The sequence below is a fragment of the Pteronotus mesoamericanus genome, unplaced genomic scaffold (genome assembly GCF_021234165.1).
Source record: "Pteronotus mesoamericanus isolate MK-2021 breed Mesoamerican mustached bat unplaced genomic scaffold, CSHL_Meso_final scaffold_232, whole genome shotgun sequence".
NCBI lineage: Eukaryota > Metazoa > Chordata > Mammalia > Chiroptera > Mormoopidae > Pteronotus > Pteronotus mesoamericanus.
The window spans coordinates 23,284,986-23,301,368 of NW_026555311.1; the positions used below are offsets into that span (position 1 = coordinate 23,284,986).

Consider the following 16,383-nt stretch of genomic DNA (forward strand, 5'->3'; position numbering starts at 1 on the left):
TTTAACAAACAAGAAAATAAATACTTTTGACTCCTCACTACAGTCTCCTTAGCAACTGACACTGAATCCAAAATGCCCGTCTTGTTTCCCAGGAAAAGTTACTTTTTTACTGCATTGTAATTTCTGGCTAGGATAATATTCTTCAGTTTCTAAAGTTCTTTTATGCTTCTTTTATAGGAGGCCAGTTGTAAGAACTCCTTACCCATCCTTCTAACAAAAGACTTAGAAAGAGACATGCAAAACCCATCTCCAAAAACTAAGGTAAGCTCTATCTGATCATTAGGCTTCCACATACAACGTTTGGCAAGGCTCTGCATGTTCTCATGTTCCCATGATCTGTTGTTGCTTGCATTTCTCTCAGCTTTTTTTTTTTCTTTTTTGGACCTGATGGTATAAAAAGCACTTTTTATTTAGTTCATTTAATCCAATGTTGTATTCATCCAAAAATTCTCTGGATACTTTTATTACTTAATAGAAAATGATATTCTTAATAGTAGTATCACTTCTCCTTAAATCAGGATTGTTTCCAGCTTACAGAGCAGGAAGTAGTTAAGTAAAGTAAACCTACCCTAGGTTATTACTTCACAGGGTAAAATAAAATGTCTGAACATAACTTTTTTTCAAAATAGAAATCATTTCATTGATTTTTATAATTATAAAATATAATTTTTACTTAAAATGGATTATAACTTATTAATTTATTATAATTAATTAAAATATATTTTCAAAATTATAAACAGAACACATGACCAATGAAAAGTATTTCAAACAATTTTAACAAGAAAAATAATAATCATATATGTGACAGAATAAAGAGTCTAATATGTACAGTTTTGTTTTCCTTATTAAGAAAAATCCAAAATGTACATAATTGTTTTGCCAGTGAAAAGAAAAACTCCTTTAACCCATAATATGTCATGAGAATTTGATCATTTGTCCAACCAGAAAAGTGATTACATTTATTTTAGAGCCCCTTTCCTAATCTTTAATCTTGACTTTTGAGTAGAACTTCTTCTATTTACTAGATGTGTATAATATTCCTAGCTGGCCACTATGACATTTTATAGAGCTACTTTTTTTTTCTAGTTCTAAGACAACTGTTCTCCAAACTTTATTGAGTTCACCTGAGCAAAGTTTTAGGGAATTCCAGTCTCTGATTTTAATCACCAGTTACTATAAAAATAACTGTGCCTTTATTTATAAAAGCAAGTCAAGTGAAGTACAGAGCCATTATTTAGTGTCTTCTTTATGGTAAGAGTCTACCATTTATTTTAAAAATAAAGTTTAAAACGGCCTTTCTTTAAAACTTATTCCATCTTGAGGTTTTCTGGAAAATTATTTTAACTATCATGCTTTCCTTTCAAATTCAAACTATTTTTTTGTAGTTTTTTCAGTGAAATTTGCATGTGCAAGCTTAAATATAATTAAATCAAATGTATAGTAGAAATTTTTACTGAGTAATTAATGAAGTTCAATGTCAAAAATATACTCATCAAATAAATGCATTGAAAAATGGTAGGATTTGAAAAAAATTTTAAGGTAACAATTGCTAATTAGCTCTATTTATATTGGTATGACTACTTTTAGGTGACAAGACCCTAGATGAATCACTTCCTAAGTAACAGACACTATTGAAACCTATCATAAAAGTTGTTTGAAGGGATTTATTACTTTTATGATATTAATGTCATTTGGAATATTTCAGGCATATACAAAATCAATAATTAGTATGCATTTATTAACCTCCGTCAGTCTTGCCGTATGGTTCATGAACGACAAAGCTAATTCAATAGAAAAATTACTTCGTTGGTTTAGCCTTGGTTTATAACCTTAGCTTCTTTGTGGCCTTACATGAGCAAGTTTAAGTTTATGTGCATAAACTAGGCTTTGCTTAGTTTAGAGGTGATTAAACCTTTGTAATTTCAAATCCCAGAAATGAGGCAAACACAGAACATGTGAGCTACAAGAGATTATAAGGCACTAACTCTTTCACCAAGATTTTTTTCTTAAAATCTTTTTCTCTCCAGTTGATCTTTGAAAGCTAAAGCTGAGACCACCTTTAAAATATGGTTGGTGTGTCCTTTCTAGAGTGATTTAGGAAGCTATGAGAATGATGAGTATCCTTGCTATTATTGTAACTCCATTTGGCCTCCCTAACTGTCCTTCTCAGGCATCTCTAGTTATAATGGTTTTTACCTTGGACAGCCAAGTATTCTACCTCTGCATGGCCAGAAATGTAAAATGGTAATCCAGAGGTGGCATATATCCTTTGGCTCTGAAGATGTCTCTCTAGTCTTAAGTCACCTGTCCCCATGTGTGTTCCCTCTGCCAGTTGTAGTCTATGCTCTTAGGCAATGGGAAGGATTGTATTTCTCTTCCTTAGGCTCAAATCAGGTAGGAAAGCCCCTTCCTGATTTGAGCCCAAGCTGGGGGGTGGGGGGGAAGAAAAGATAACTCCAATATACAATGCCATGACACTTTCTGGACGAGTAATAATCATCTGCTCTGTTAGCTCAAGGACACAGTCATAGAGCCATTTCATGTCCAATTGTGTATGGACCATATATGCAAAAATAAATGGGATACATGATACCGAAGACAACATCTTTTTCTACTACTTACTTCCAAACTCTCTATGTGTTTTTATTTAAAGTGCATATAGTATAGACAGCATACAGTTTGGTCTTTATCTTTTTTACCCATTCTGACCTCTACCTTTCAGTGCTGTTGTAGTTATTGATATGGTTAGATTGCAGGTATGCTGGTAGTCTTGTTTACTCTATGTTCTTTCTGATTTTGTTTCTCTGCTGTTTCTTTTATGCCTTTTAGATTTTTGAACTTTTTTTAAAATTCCATTTTAATTTGCCCTTTTAGCTATAGCTCTTTGCATTGTTGTTTTAATTATTACAAATGCATTTTTAACGTTTCCGTCTACTCAATGTTTTACTACTTTTCATAAAATCTAAGAACCATGTAAACTCCAATTCATTTATTTTCCTTTCCTTCTTTATACTGTGATTGTCATATGTATTATATCTTAATAGTTTGACAACATAATGTTAAAATTATTGCTTTAAAGGGTCATATGTATTTCAAATAAATCAAGAGAACCACAATTTTTTTTTATATTTACGCATATAAGGTCTGTCTGGAAAAAGTCTAACCATTGTTGATTTAATGAGAACAGTTTGTGCAACATCAATGTAACCTGGCAGCCAAGGAGTATGGACTGGAATGCACATGCACAAACAATGATGACTTCACTGTGCTAGTCAGTTGGGGCAGTAGACAATGTTGAGTGAGCATATGTACTGTGTCGCTATCACATTCAAAATGACTGAGTGAATAGAGCAACGAATCTGCATCAAATTTTGCGTTAGGCTTGAACATTCCTCTGTGGAAACTATTCAGATGACTCAGAAGGCCGCAGCTATGGGCAGCTGGTCATTGGCAGCTTCATCACAACAACATGCCCCCTCATGCATCATGTCTAATGTGGAGTTTTTTGGCAAAACATCACATCACCCAGGTGACTCAGCCCCCCTCAGCCCAGATTTGGTGCCCTGGGACTTCTGGCTTTTCCCAAAACTAAAGCTACCTTTGAAAGGGAAGAGATTTAAGGCCACTGATGAGATTCAGGAAAATAAGACGGGGCAGTCAATAGTGGATTTTGCAGAGTGTTTTGCACAGTAGTAAAGATGCTAGGAGAACTTTGTTAGGTCCTAAGGTGCCTACTTTGAAGGGGACTGAGGTGTTATTTTCCTATGTACAATGTTTCTTTTATCTTCTTCAGTAAATGTCTGTATTTTTCATAGTATGTGACTGGATACTCTCTGGACCAACCTCATATATGTAGTTACCATTTCTGACACAATTTATTCTTCCTGAAGCTGTCAATTTCTATAATTTGTCTACAACAGAAGCTCCTTTAGGATTTTTCATAGTTATTGATCCACCAGTGACGAAATCTTAGTTTTGTTCATCTAAAGATTACTTAATTTGATTTTAAATCTTCTTTTTTACTCTTTTATTAAATTTATTGGGGTGACATTGGTTAATAAAACTATATAGGTTTCAGGTACAATTCTAAAATATATCAGCTGCATATTGTATTATGTGTTCACCACCCCATGTCAAGTCTTCTATCACCATTTATGCCTCCTTTACCCTCTAATACCTCTCCCACCCCTCTTCCCCCCGGTAATGTCCATATTGTTGTCTGTGTCTATGAGGTTCATTTGTTTGTTTGTTTGCTTAATCCCTGATTTTGCCCCATCTTGGCAGGACAGAGTCATTAGGAGTCCAGCATATGCGGCCAACAGAGCCTAGATGGTGGTTCTAGCTGATTTCCCATGAAGGGGAAGTGCCCATTAGGTACACATTTCTTTCATGTAAGAATGGCTTGATTATGATGGACTCCTTTAGCTTTACCTTGTCTGGGAAGCATTTTATCTGCCCTTCCATTCTAAATGATAGCTTTGCTGGATAGAGTAATCTAGGTTGTAAGTCCTTGCTTTTCATCACTTTGAATACCTCTTGCCAGTCCCTCCTTGCCTGCAAAGTTTATTCTGAGAAATCAGCTGATAGTCATATGCGTACTCCTTTGTAGGTAACTCTCTGCTTTTTTGTTGCTGCTTTTAAGATTCTCTCTTTATCTTTAACCTTTGGCATTTTGATTATGATACATCTTGGTATAGTCCTCTTTTGGGCCAACTTGTTTGGGACTCTCTGTGCTTCTGGGACTTGTATGTCTATTTCCTCCACCAAATTAGGGAAGTTTTTTTTTTACTATTTTTTTCAAATAAGTTTTCAGTTTCTTGCTCTTCCTTTTCTCCTTCTGTCATCCCCATGAGTCAGATGTTGGCTCATTTGTAGATGTCCCAGAGTCTTCTTATCCTATATGCATTTTTTGAATTCTTGTTTCTTCTTTCTGTTCTGCTTGAATATTTATTTCTTCCTTATGTTCCAAATTGTTGATGTGAATCCTGGTTTCCTTCCCTTCTCTGTTGGTTCCCTGTAGATATTTCTTTAATTCACTTTGTGTAACCTTCATTTCTTCCTTCATGTTGTTGCCATACTCAATGAGTTCTTTGAGCATCCTGATCACCAATGTTTTGAGCGCTGCATCTGATAGGTTGGCCAGCTCCCTTTTGTTTAGTTCTTTTGGAGGGTGTTTTGTTGTGTTCTTTCATTTGGGCCATAGTTCTTTGTCTCCTCCATTTGGCAGCCTCCCTGTGTTTGCTTCTGTGTATAAGGTAGAGCTGCTTTGACTCCCTGTCTTAGTAAGTGACCTATTGTAGAAAAGGTACCTGTAAATTGTGTGAGCTGGAGCCTTAGATAATCACCGGGGTGGGGCAACCCACTTCACCGCTTTGTGGCTCTGTGTGGAGGGAGGTCAGAGAGGGACTGTGCCATTGCCTGGCTTCTGGGCATTTGCCTGGCACTCCCCCATTTCCAGTCACTTCACCCACTACCCATATGCAACTGGTGCTCTTCTAGCTGTTGCCCCACTGTTGAGTCCTAGAGTGGGTGGATTTGTGTACATTTTAAGACTGTATGGGCCCTTTAAAAGGAGTTTCCTGAAAATACAGCAGTTTCTTCTGGCACCCCAACCCTCTCTGGTTTTTATACCAGGAAGTTATGAGAATTTATCTCCTGGTGCTGGAACCCTAAGCTGTGCAGTCTGGCCTGGGGCTGGGATCACTCACTCCCAAGGTACCCCTCCTGATTTTTATCCACCACACATGAATGTGGGACTGCCTGTGCCTGCTCCGCTGCCGCTGCCACCTCTCAGCACCACACTGCTTCTCCTTGCCTCTCCACCCTGTCTCCACGTCTCCACCCTTCCTATCTATCTGGATGTATTGTGGCTTTTTAAAATCCTTGGTTGTCAGACTTCCATACAGTTCAATTTTATGACAGTTCTGGGTGTTATTTATTTTGAGATTTAGTTGCAATTCTTTTTATGGTTGTGTGAGGAGGCAAAGCTTGTCTACCTACACCTTCATCTTGACCCTGTAGCCCAGCTTCAAAGAGTTACTTGTTTTAACGTATTTTTTTCTGTCTCCATCTCTCTTGTTCCTGAAGTTCTGGATAGCTATATGTTAGGTCTTTTAATATTGTCCCACAATTGCTGTTACATCTTTTTAATTTTTTTTTCTTCTGATTGATTAATACCTAATGTTTTGTCTCAGGGTTTAATGACTCTTCTGTCATCTCAAATCTCTTGGAAGCCATCTTACAAATTTTCTCTAAGTTAATGTTTTTTAGTAATTTATAGAAATTTTATTTGGTGGTTTTATCTTATAGATTCTGCTTTTCTACTGATATTTCTATTATGAGCATATTTTCCTTTAAAGCATTGATCACACTTATAATAGCTGATACAAATTTTTATCTGCTAAATCCTATATCTGGATAATCTGAGATCAGTCTTCTTCACTTGCCTTTCTCTTGTATATGAAAAACATTTTTCTGTTTCTTCATATGTCTAATAATTTATTATTGTATTCTTGATATGGTGAATAATATTTTTAAGTCACTTGATTTTCTTAGTATTTCTTATATTGACTGGACAAAATTTCCAAGCTCTGGCTTAGTTTATCTAAGCATAAGAAGGCTATCATGTGCCTTAGAGGGGATATATATATATCTCTATTCTTAAGCATTGTTCAGACATGAGTTATAGTGCTTCTGGCTATGAGTTCATTGTTAAGAAATCAACAATATATTAAATGTTTTCAAACAGAAACACAAATAAAACAAGGTTAATACATTGATCAATTATTAAAAATGTCTTGAGAGGCCCATAGGAACCTAACCCTGTATTTTCTGTAGGAGCAGTGATTCAATATTCACAATTTCAGTATTCACAGCAAATTTACAAAACATAACTACCACAAATGAGAATAAACTGTATATTTACCTAACTGCTTTGTTATTCTACTGTATGACTGTGACACATTTTATTTGTTTAGATTCAGGTTATTTTCAGCATTTTGATTGTGAAATTCTACAAAAAACATATTAATATATTTTATCAGGATTAGTGTAATACTAAGGTATCTACACATTTGCCACATTGCTATCTCTATTAATTCATATTTCCACTGATAGCATGTATGCAGGGCATTCCAATTGCTCTACAAACTGTTGAACATGTGACATAATCAGCCTTAAATGTTTACAAACATGAGAGATGTAAATTAGAATCTCTCTAATCAGAATGTAAAAAATATTATTTTTGTGATTTCCAGTGAGATTGAAAATGTTTTTTTTTGTTTTCTGGACTGCTTACAATTATATTCTAGAGGTTAAATATGTGAAAATCGGGGCAAATGAATCATTTAAAATAATTAAATATTAAATTATACGCACAAAGTAGATCCTTTGGTGATTGTAAATACAGAGACAAAAGAAAAAGCTGAAAGAAATGAATGATGTAAAACACGGGTCAGCATATAATGGCTCACAGGACAAATCCGGCCTGCAACCTGCTTTTGTACATGGAGTTTTGCTGGAACACAGCCATGCCCATCTCTTTACATAGGGTTGTTTTCAAATGGCAACACTGGAGTTGAGCAGTTGCAACCCAAATGGCTAAGATATTTCCTATCTGGCTTTTCACAGAGAAGGTTTGCCAACTCTTATCATAGAAGCATAATTGCTGCATATCAAGATAAACACCTGAATCATTATCATTACTAATCACTTTCATTATTTGCTATTACCACTAGCAGATACTAAAATTTAGAATTTGTATGATTGAATTTTTTTCTTTTTCTTTTTGGTATTCTGTTGGGTATATTTTACAGATATACTATCATTTTGAAACTTACGTAATAACTATAAGGTATAAATTATTTATTAGTTTCAAGCAGATGAATTTCTTGTTACTTAAGTCCCATTCCCCATTGTTTAATATTTTTCTTTCTTATAATTGTGTCTAACAGAACAGCACTATTCCTATAATTCATATAGTTAAGAAATCACATGTTTTCTCCTTTCCCTTTTAATCTAATGAGTCAGTTTTTTAAAGCATTTTAGAAACGCTCAATGTTTTTTAATTAAATGTCTTGGAGGGTGACATCGGTTAATAAGATTATACTGGTTTCAAGTGTACAATTCTATAATACATCATCTGTATATTGCATTGTGTGCCCACCACCCAAAGTCAAATCCTCTTTTCTCATATATTTGACCCCCTTTAACCTTTACTGCCCTCCTACCCCACTTTCCTCTGGTAACCACTCTACTGTTTTCTGTGTCTGTGAGTTTTTGTTTGTTTTTCTTGTTTGTTCATTTGTTGCTTTCAGTTTTATATCCTGCATATGAATAAAATCATATTGTTCTTAACATTTTCTGTCTGACTTATTTTGCTTAGTATGTCATCTTTTCTTATGGATAAGTAGTATTCCATTGTATATGCATACCACATCTTCTTTATCAATCATCTAGCAAAGGACACTTTTGTTTTTTCTCTGTCTTAGCCACTATGAATAATGCTGCAATGAACATAAAGATTCATATACCTTTGTGAATAAATGTTTTCAAATTTTTGGTTAGATACCCAGAAGAGGGGTTGCTGGGTCATAATGGTAACTCTATTCTCCATTTTTTTAAGGAGCCTCCGTACTCTTTTTGATCAGGGCTATACTATTTTACCACCCTCCGTGAATGAGGGTTCCTTTTTCTCTACAAGCTCTCCAATACTCGTTGTTACTTGTCTTGTTAATAATACCCATTCTAACAGGTGTGAGGTGGTATCTCATTCTAGTTTTGATTTGTATTTCTCTAATGGCTAGTGAAGTTGAGCATCTTGGAAGAATCAACATAGTTAAAATGTCCATAATACCCAAAGCAATATACAGATTTAATGCAATCCCTATCAAAATCCCAAGGACATTTTTTAAAAGAAATAGAACAAAAAAATTACCAGATTTCTATGGCACCGCAAAAGACTTTGAATAGCCAAAGCAATCCTGAGGGAAAAAAACAAAGTCAGGGGTATCACACTCCCAGACTTCAAATTATACTACAAAGCAATGATAATCAAAACAGCATGATATTAGCAGAAAAACACACAGACCAATGGAACAGACTTCAGAGTCCAGAACTAAACTCACATGTATAAGGTCAAATAGTTTTTGATAAAAGAGCCAAAAATACACAATGGAGAAAAGAAAGCCTCTTCAATAAATGGTGCTGGGAAATTGGAAAGCCACATGCAAAAGAATGAAATTAGGCTACTGTTTGTTCCCATATACAAAAATTAACTCAAAAGGTATAAAAGGCCTAAATATAAAAGCTGAAACAATAAATTACGTAGAATAAAATATAGGTACTAAAGTTATGGACCTTGGTTGTAGAGAAGATTTTATTAATTTGACCTCAAATAAATTAATGGGACTATATCAAACTAAAAAGCTTCTGTACAGCAAAAGAAACCAACAACAAAATAAAAAGGCAAACAACAGCTCTGAACAGGGATTAATATGCAATATATAGAACTCATACTACTTGACACCAAACAACAAACAATCCAACTAAAAAGGGGGCAGGGGACCTAAACAGACAATTCTTCCAAGAGGACTTACAAATGGCCAACAGATAAATGAAAGGATGCTCAACTTCATGAGCCATTAGAGAAATGATGAGTCACTTTTAGAGTGAATTTCTTCCCAGGCTTCTATTAAGATACTGGCTAAGACAAAAATAATAATAAAAAATGTGGATAGAGAAAATTAATTTTCAAAAATTTATTTTATCCCTGGCTGGTGTGGCTCAGTTGGTTGGTTGGAGGATCACCCCTTAGATCAAAGGGTCACAGTTTCAATTCCAGGCCAGGGCATATACACAGGTTGTGGGTTCAATCCCCAGTCAGGGCACATACACGAAAGCAACCAATTCATGTTTCTCTTTCCCATCTCTCTCTCTCTCTCTCTCTCTCTCTCTCTCTCTCTCTCCCCCCCCTCCTCCCCTCCCCCTCCTGCCCTCAGTTCCTTTCTCTAAAAGCATTGGAAAACTATCCTCAGGGGGATTTAAAAATTTTATTATAATCTTGATCACTGTTTCTCCTGCTTTTAATTTATTTCTGATTTATATTTGCTGAAGTCAAGATAAGCATCCAATTAAAGAATTTTAACATGAAGCAGAGAACAAGTTCAAATAAAAATTTTCATGCTGTTTTCGAATCCCAAAATGTAAATCTGAATAAGAGAATACAATAGGGTTGTTTTTAAGAATAAAAGTAAACAAAAATTGGAAGACATTTTGATAACAATGAAAGAAAAGGACAATAAATCATTCATTCAACAAGCATTTACTGAGTGTCTACACCAGGCAGATGTAAGACTCAATTAAATATTTATGTGGCCTCAGGAACTCAATTATTTCTTTTCACAGATATTTTATTTTTCTCTTTGGGTGACTGTAAGTGAATATTTTTTCTAATGTTTATTACAAGTTGTTGGTTATTCCCTTGAAATGCCCTGTCATTTCTGTAGTCATGAAATAGCTAGAGATATTTGGGCGAGTGTACTATATATTTCCTCATAAGTTTTATGTCTAGAGTTTTAAAAGTTACTGCCTTTCAGTTTGATTACTTAGCTATAACTATGAATGGCAGAGAAAGTAACATTTTAATTTTTTTCTATTTCTTAAAAGAAAAACAATATTTTAAAAAACACAGTACATATTTACAAAGGAACTAGTTAGCTCATATACATAGATAACTCCTTGTTAAAATATCACAAGCACAATGAAACTCTCAGTTATCTTGATTAGAGACTCCTAAGGAAAGATATGATTCAATGGAAAGATGGAAGAAATGTATTTGAACCTCCACCAACACCCACATCTGCCCATCAAATACTAACTAATCACTCAAAAGTCTCTTCTTTGAAGGCTTTCCTGGCATTCTTCTGCCTGATGGAAATGATCACTTCTATTGTGTCCCATGTTAATATATTTTTCTTTGACTACTTCTTCATCTACCTTTCAGTAGAGTATAAACTCTTTACAGAATAGGGCTGTATGGTATTCGTCCTCATGTATACTGAGTCTGACATATTGCCTGCTGTAGACACTCAATAAATGCTTATCGAATGAATGAATGATTTATTCTCCTTCTCTCATTATGTTATTACAGGGTACAGCAGGTCCTGGAATAAAGTTCAGTATCATTTCATTATAACGTTGATGAGATGTCTTAGGAACTTAACTCTTGTTTATATCAATTAGCTATGGTGAAATTGGTTTGTTATATCTTTTCACCACAATTCCAAGAACCTATTGAGGAGGATGTTAAGAAAAGACTCAGTATAATCCATTTTTTAAATAATTCTTAATCTTCAATAACCTGTGTGTGTGTGTGTGTGTGTGTGTGTGTGTGTGTGTGTTCAAACAAAAAGTTACTTTTGGACACTGAAATGCGAATTTTATGTAACTTTCATGAGTCACAAAATCTTCTTTTTTTCCCCTCCCAACCATTTAAAAATGTAAAACCATTCTTGGATTTCAGTCCATACAAAACCATATGCTCTGGCAGGAACTGGCCCTTGGGAGATGATTTGCTAACCCAAGGAATAAATAACCCAAATCAGTTCTTATTATGAGGTAGACATTTTCCACACACTAGCTCTGGTCTTTTATAGGTACTGGTATTTCAACTTTACATGCAAAGAGGCTCAGCAGAAAAATCAGGCTGCTTGAGTCCAGCGAATCTGGGCCCCCAGCCCAAGGCTAGCCAACCAAACCAGGATGCTCTCTTGTCGCGATAGTTATTCTTCACTGAGCCCCTACTCTGTGCCTGCACCATGCCATTCATATCCATTATGTCATTTAGCTTCCACAGTAACACTTCCAATAATACTTATTTCATAGATGCAGAAGGTCGAATAAGTTGAGTGAACTATCCAGCTCACTGACCTCCTAAGTGGTGAGGCTGAGTGACATGCCTAGGAGATTACCCCAAAGCTGATGCTCTTTCTACTGATTCAAGAAGATGTATGTTCTAATGATGGCAATTAGTAATTACTGGATGTTCACTATATGCCAGGCACTATTTTAAGCCCTTGTATGTATGACTTAAATTCACACATCATTGTATGTAGACACTATCACTAATGTCATTCCCATTTACAAATGACGAAAGTAAGAATCCCAAAACACCAATGCAAAAGAACCTATGCACCCCAGTGTTTGTAGCAGCACAATTCACAATAACCAAGTGCTGGAAGCAACGTAAGTGCCCAGCAATAAATGAATGGATCAAAAAACCATGGTACATTTACACAATGGAATACTACACAGCAGAAAGAGCTACTACCATTTGTGACAGCATGGATGGAACTGGAGAGCATTTCTCTACACGAAATAAGCCAGGGAGTGAAAGTCAAATACCATATGGTCTCACCTATAAGTGGAACCTAATCAATAAAACAAACAAGCAAGAAAAATATAACCAGTAACATTGAAAGACAAAACAAACTGCAGTAACAAGAGGGAAGGGGGCGGGTAATGGGGAAAAAAAGGGGAAGGGTCAAGTCAAGGAACATGTATAAAGGACCCATGGACAAAGCTAAAGTGGGGAAGGATTGAGGGTGGGGCAGGGGATAGTGGTGGGGGGGAAGTGGAGACAAATGTATTTGAACAGTTAAAGAAAAACAGTAAAGGTTGATACAACTGGAAAAAATTAAGTAAAATGTGGAAAAAGAAAAAGAAGAAAAAAGTTCGATGGAAATTAGGAAGTTCCATTGGTAGATAGTCATAATGAACTCTGGAGCAAAACTGGGTTTGAATGTTTCTGAGCATATAAACCTAGACATGTGATCAAAAGCTCTGTCCTTCACAGTACAACCTTCTTTATGTAAACATTGTTGTCTTCTTTAGATTTACACTTTGAGATCTTAGTACATCATAAAATTTCTATTTGAACTTATTCTCCACTTCATGTTAAAACCCTTTTAACTGAGTGCTTACACTGATGATTCAAATTAGGCCTTTATTTACTCATCTTGTCACGAGAGACTTCACATCCCTTTATTCCATCTTTTTCTTTTTCTTTTCTATTTTTTAAATGGAGGAAAAAATAAAGAAAAACATAGTTATTTATACTCATCATGTCCCCAGTCAAAAGACCGTTTTTGTGGCCATATTAGATTGCATAGGATGATAAAGGCTTATCACTAGCCTAGCAATTCTTAGATCTACCTAATCCTCATAAATGAGATTCATATATTCTGCTGGACCTGCTAAACAATTAAAAGCAGAATATCAGAGTTCAATTTTTTTCAGACTTGAATTTTAAAACAAGTTTTAACTAGTAGTGGTCTCACATCCCAAAAAACTTTTGTGAATCCTTTTTACTATTATGCTCTTCCAGAAAGAGATTTTTTCAGTACAAGTTCTGCCACACACTCAGATTAATCAATGACACTTAAACTGATAATAATATATCTTTCAGCAACAAAGTAACCTGTGACTATTCCAGAGTTAATTTGGCTTGTGTTCCAGACATGTTTTTCAACTTAAAAATATGGCTTATGTGAAACAAGAAAGAGTACCTTTTATTTCAAGTAGCAAACAAACACAATTGCAATTTATTTAAAAGGAACAAAGGGGATTTATTGGCTCATATACTAAAAATATTAGAAACACTGTGAGCTTATGACAAAGCTTTATCACATAGCTTAATGACGTCTACCAAGGACCTAATTTTTTGCCATGTTTTTGAATTCTGTGGTGTCAGCTTCATGTTAAGACCATATCATCAGGATGGGTACCAGTGTCCTCCAGGGCTATGTGCTGCCAACTGAGAACTGTGAAGGGTCTGAGATTTTACCTTGCTTGCAAGCTGACAAGTTAATCTGCCACAGTTTCATGTATGGTAGCCAAAGAAATGAGACTCCTGGATCTGAGATGAAGAATACTTTATTACCTTCAACAATAACAGTGGCCAATATTTTATTGACAAGATAATACAAAACAAAGGTAGTCAGCTTACAAGACATGCAGAAGCATCATAGACCTGTAGACTAGAAATCTCTTTCAGAACTACCACATGTACTACAAGTGAGAATCTTTGTCCTACCATTCCCAGGAAAATTCCTCAGATTGACCTGTGGCTAGGAGATAGGAATATGCAAATTGGCTTGGTCTAGGTCATGTGATCCACCCCAGTGCCCTGAAAGGAGTTCACGTTCTTGAGAACCCAGTGTAACACCAATGGAAATTAGGGACATTGGCATAGAAGGAAGGATATGAGCACTGGAAAGGCAACTCAAAGTGTCCATTACTCAAGCTCCAGTTAATGAACATAAAAGTTAGAAGATGGAAAAATGGATGAATGTAATCTGGGGTGTACATTATCAATAAAGGTTACTGTTTGAAGGAGGTTCAGTCAAAAACATATTAATATCTTCCTAGTCTTTCCTCCACACCATGGCCAGAATAACCATCATAAAATACTTTGCCTCCCCACGGAATACTGAACAAAGGTCAAATTCTTTAGCATAGCGCACATTGCCTTTAACAGTCTGGCCCAAGTCCAACCCTGCAGCCTCAAGTCTTGACCAACACCTCTCTGTTCCCTTTTATGCCCAATCATTTCAAATTCCTTATTTTGTACTTTTGCTTCTGTTTTCATTATCTGGGAGGCCTTTCCTCCTCACCTTTATTTCCCTCAGGAAGAATTAATTGTGTGTGTTCTGTGTATTCTTCCATAACATTGCATACATTATACATTTCTTATTTAACACTTATAATTTTTCTTAACATTTATCACAACTCATTTGTATATACTCATGCCGTTATATGATTAATAGTCATCTTCTTCAGTAGACTATAAGCTCCAGAGTACAGGAATAGGTCTGATTTATCATCCATTGTTTTCTTAGTGCCTCACAAAAAAATATGTTGGTAAGTGCTCAATAAATATATGTTGCTATTGAATGTTTTAAAAATATAAGAGGCAGGACAATGTAGTTAAGGTTGCAGGCTTCTGAACAGGATTGCCAGAAACTCATATCCTGAACTCATTACTTATTAATTAGGTGACCTTGGGAAATTTCCTAAATTTTCTGTATCTCTGTTCTATAATCTATAAAATAGAAATAACAATATCTATTTCATAAGGTTGTTTTTAACTGAAAAATGAGGGGAAAAAAACATTTAAATGCAGTACTTAAATATTATATCTACCATATAGTAAACACCCACCAGTTAGCTATCATTGCAGTTGTACTCATTGCTGGAGGTAGAAGTCTATGCGTCTGCCTCCCTGCTAGACCATCCACTTCTTTAAAACTATAGCCAGCGTCATTAATGACACCAAGACCTAGCCCGAGGCCTAGCATGGTGCAACCGTTCAATAAATCCTCACCGAATTGCACTGTCAAATTTGAAGAATGCTATCTCAGATTAAACCACTCGATTAGTTTGCTAATAGGGACATGTCTTTCTAAGCTCTAAAGTCCTTTATTATTTTTATCAATTATTAAAATTAACAGCTCTCACTTCTATCATTCATCATGTTCTTATTCTGTTCGAGGCACTAATGGGACAAGAATGATCTCATTTAATTTCCATGACATCTTATGAGGTGCAGGTTTTTAATTATACAGACGAGGCCTTTGAACCTTAGAGAATTTAAGGGGCTTCTTCAAAGTTATATAGCTGGCAACAGGGAGAAGTACAGTTCAAAGCCAGTTTCTTCCCCATAAATATGTTGTAAAGTGAAGTATTTGCTTATATTTTTGACAGTGGGAATGATTTTTAATCCATTGAGACTGTATTTTACTGCAGTTGAATAAACAGTTAATAGCTCTGTTACGCTGAGTAGCATCCTAACAAGGGAGACTTCCATCAAAATGGAAGAGAACTCACTGACTCCAGGCCTCAGAACTTACAGGCAGCTTTGTGGACCGTGTGTATTAGTTTGAGTATGGCAAAGGGTATGCAAAATGTTTCATCAGTTTTTCTTGTTTATAGTAAGGACTTTTTTAAAAAAAAAACTTGGATTATATAATAAATAGCATTTGTTTTATCCCTTTAATCATTTTTTGGCAGCCATGCTCACAACAGACATTGACAAATACATTCAGATTCAAATGTGCTGTCCCTCTCACCAAAACAGCACCTTCAGACAAAGCTTTAAATGCAGTATTCCTTCACTGTCATTGATGTGAGAGGTGTTCCCCACCCCGGAAAAATGTACTTTTACATATGGATTTATCATAGAAATGCAAACAGATCACCAGATAATAGTGGTAGTTACTATTCGCAGTCATGGAAGAATGATTTCTATTGGGTTGGCCAAAAAAGTTCATGTAGTTTTTTTTTTCTGTAAAATAAAAGACACATTTTTCATTTCCACTAATAACT

The 16,383-nt window shown here is 35.4% G+C and overlaps 1 protein-coding gene across 1 annotated transcript in view; it reads left to right on the forward strand.

Annotated features, from left to right (window-relative positions):
- The window catches only part of FAM13A (family with sequence similarity 13 member A), a 266,776-nt gene that overhangs the window by 111,705 nt on the left and 138,688 nt on the right, over window positions 1–16,383 (forward strand). The window contains exon 6 of the mRNA XM_054591743.1: window positions 178–261. Coding sequence (XP_054447718.1) covers window positions 178–261 — 84 coding nt within the window. The remainder of the gene's footprint in view (window positions 1–177; window positions 262–16,383) is intronic.